At 50.0% G+C, this 1,355-nt stretch overlaps 1 protein-coding gene across 1 annotated transcript in view; it reads right to left on the bottom strand.

The window, feature by feature from the left end:
* Positions 1-1,152, bottom strand: part of LOC140982516 (uncharacterized) — a 7,513-nt gene extending 6,361 nt beyond the window's left edge. The window contains exon 1 of the mRNA XM_073449053.1: positions 177-1,152. Within this exon, the coding sequence (XP_073305154.1) occupies positions 177-1,131 (955 nt within the window). The 5' untranslated portion in view covers positions 1,132-1,152. The remainder of the gene's footprint in view (positions 1-176) is intronic.
* Between the last annotated feature and the right edge of the window lie 203 nt (positions 1,153-1,355).

Here is a 1,355-nt window from a genome sequence, read left to right as displayed (position 1 = left end):
CCAATAGCTACAAGAATTAAACTTATAGACATGCAAAGGTCAAAGTTCTTCTAGCTTAAATTCCCAAAATAATACTGAGTAGAGCATGCAATCCTATATCAGTTTCTAAGTTCAAGATCTTAATTCTGGTTCCCAAAACACGGAAATTCAAATAATAACTTAAAGCTTAAAGGTACCTGTCAACAACATAGTCTCCGGGTTTGTTTCTGCGGCATGGAGAGCAAAAACTCTGCCTTGGGTAGGCAGATTCCTCTTAGGGCACTGCAGAAACATGTGGTCAGGACTCCCACACTTAAAAAACTTTCCAGAGCCAGACATACATGCTCCAGGATGGCGGCGTGAGCACCTGGGACAGACTGGGTGCTCAAAGGTCCTCGGGGCTGGGCGTCCCCGCTGCTGCTGCTGCTGGTCTCTGTTTCTGGGCTGCCCATGAAAAGGCCTCTTGTTTTGCTGTTGATGCTGATGAGGAGGAGGGCGGTGTGGTACCTGGGCTGGGCGCTTGCCCTGGCGATCCCTCTCGATATCCCGCAGATCCTGCTCTGCGGCTAGGGATTTGGAGACCGCGACCTCATAAGTAGTAGGGTCAGACACCCTAACATCACGGCGCAAGATCGGCCGTAGACCCACCAGGAAGTCCATCATCTTAGCTCTGGCATCATTTGCTATCAGGGACACAAAGTGACAACCCCTCTCGAACTTACGGATGAACTCCGTAACCGTCATATCACCCTGTCTCAAGCTCATGAACTCGGTGGTCAACCTGGTGCGCACTTCCTCAGCAAAATATTTGGAGTAGAAAACCTCCGTGAAGCGTATCCAAGTCAGTGTAGCCAAGTTCAGGGCTACTGCTGCTCCTTCCCACCATAAGCGGGCATCTCCACTGAATAAGTAGGTGGCACATCGGACTCTGTCTGCATCTCCAATCTCCATGAACTCGAAGATAACCTCGAGGGATTTGATCCATCCCTCGGCAATCATGGGGTCAGACGTCCCAGAAAACTCCTTCGGACGCATCTTCATAAACCTCTCATAGACAGCCTCGGGCCCTGTCGGCCTGGCTGCGGCTGCGGCATTGTTCCCCGCAAACTGTGCAAAGAACCTAGTCATCCCAGCTAGCATCTGGGCATTCATGTCAGGTGGAGGTGGAGGTGGAGGTGGAGGTCCGAATCCCCCCTGTCCTTGATCCTCACCGTCTTCATGACGGCGCTCCTCATTACCTCTCGGGCGTCCAACCTGGCGTCTAGGAGGCATACTGTTCCATACATAACCCATACGTAACTAACATGCATAATTCCATAATTTATTCTAAATAAATACTGAAATACTGAAAAGATTTGATCGTAAAACATTTCATG

The sequence above is a fragment of the Primulina huaijiensis genome, chromosome 8 (genome assembly GCF_012295235.1).
Source record: "Primulina huaijiensis isolate GDHJ02 chromosome 8, ASM1229523v2, whole genome shotgun sequence".
NCBI lineage: Eukaryota > Viridiplantae > Streptophyta > Magnoliopsida > Lamiales > Gesneriaceae > Primulina > Primulina huaijiensis.
Note: the sequence above shows the minus strand (reverse complement) of the source record. Positions and strands in the feature narration are given on the sequence as shown.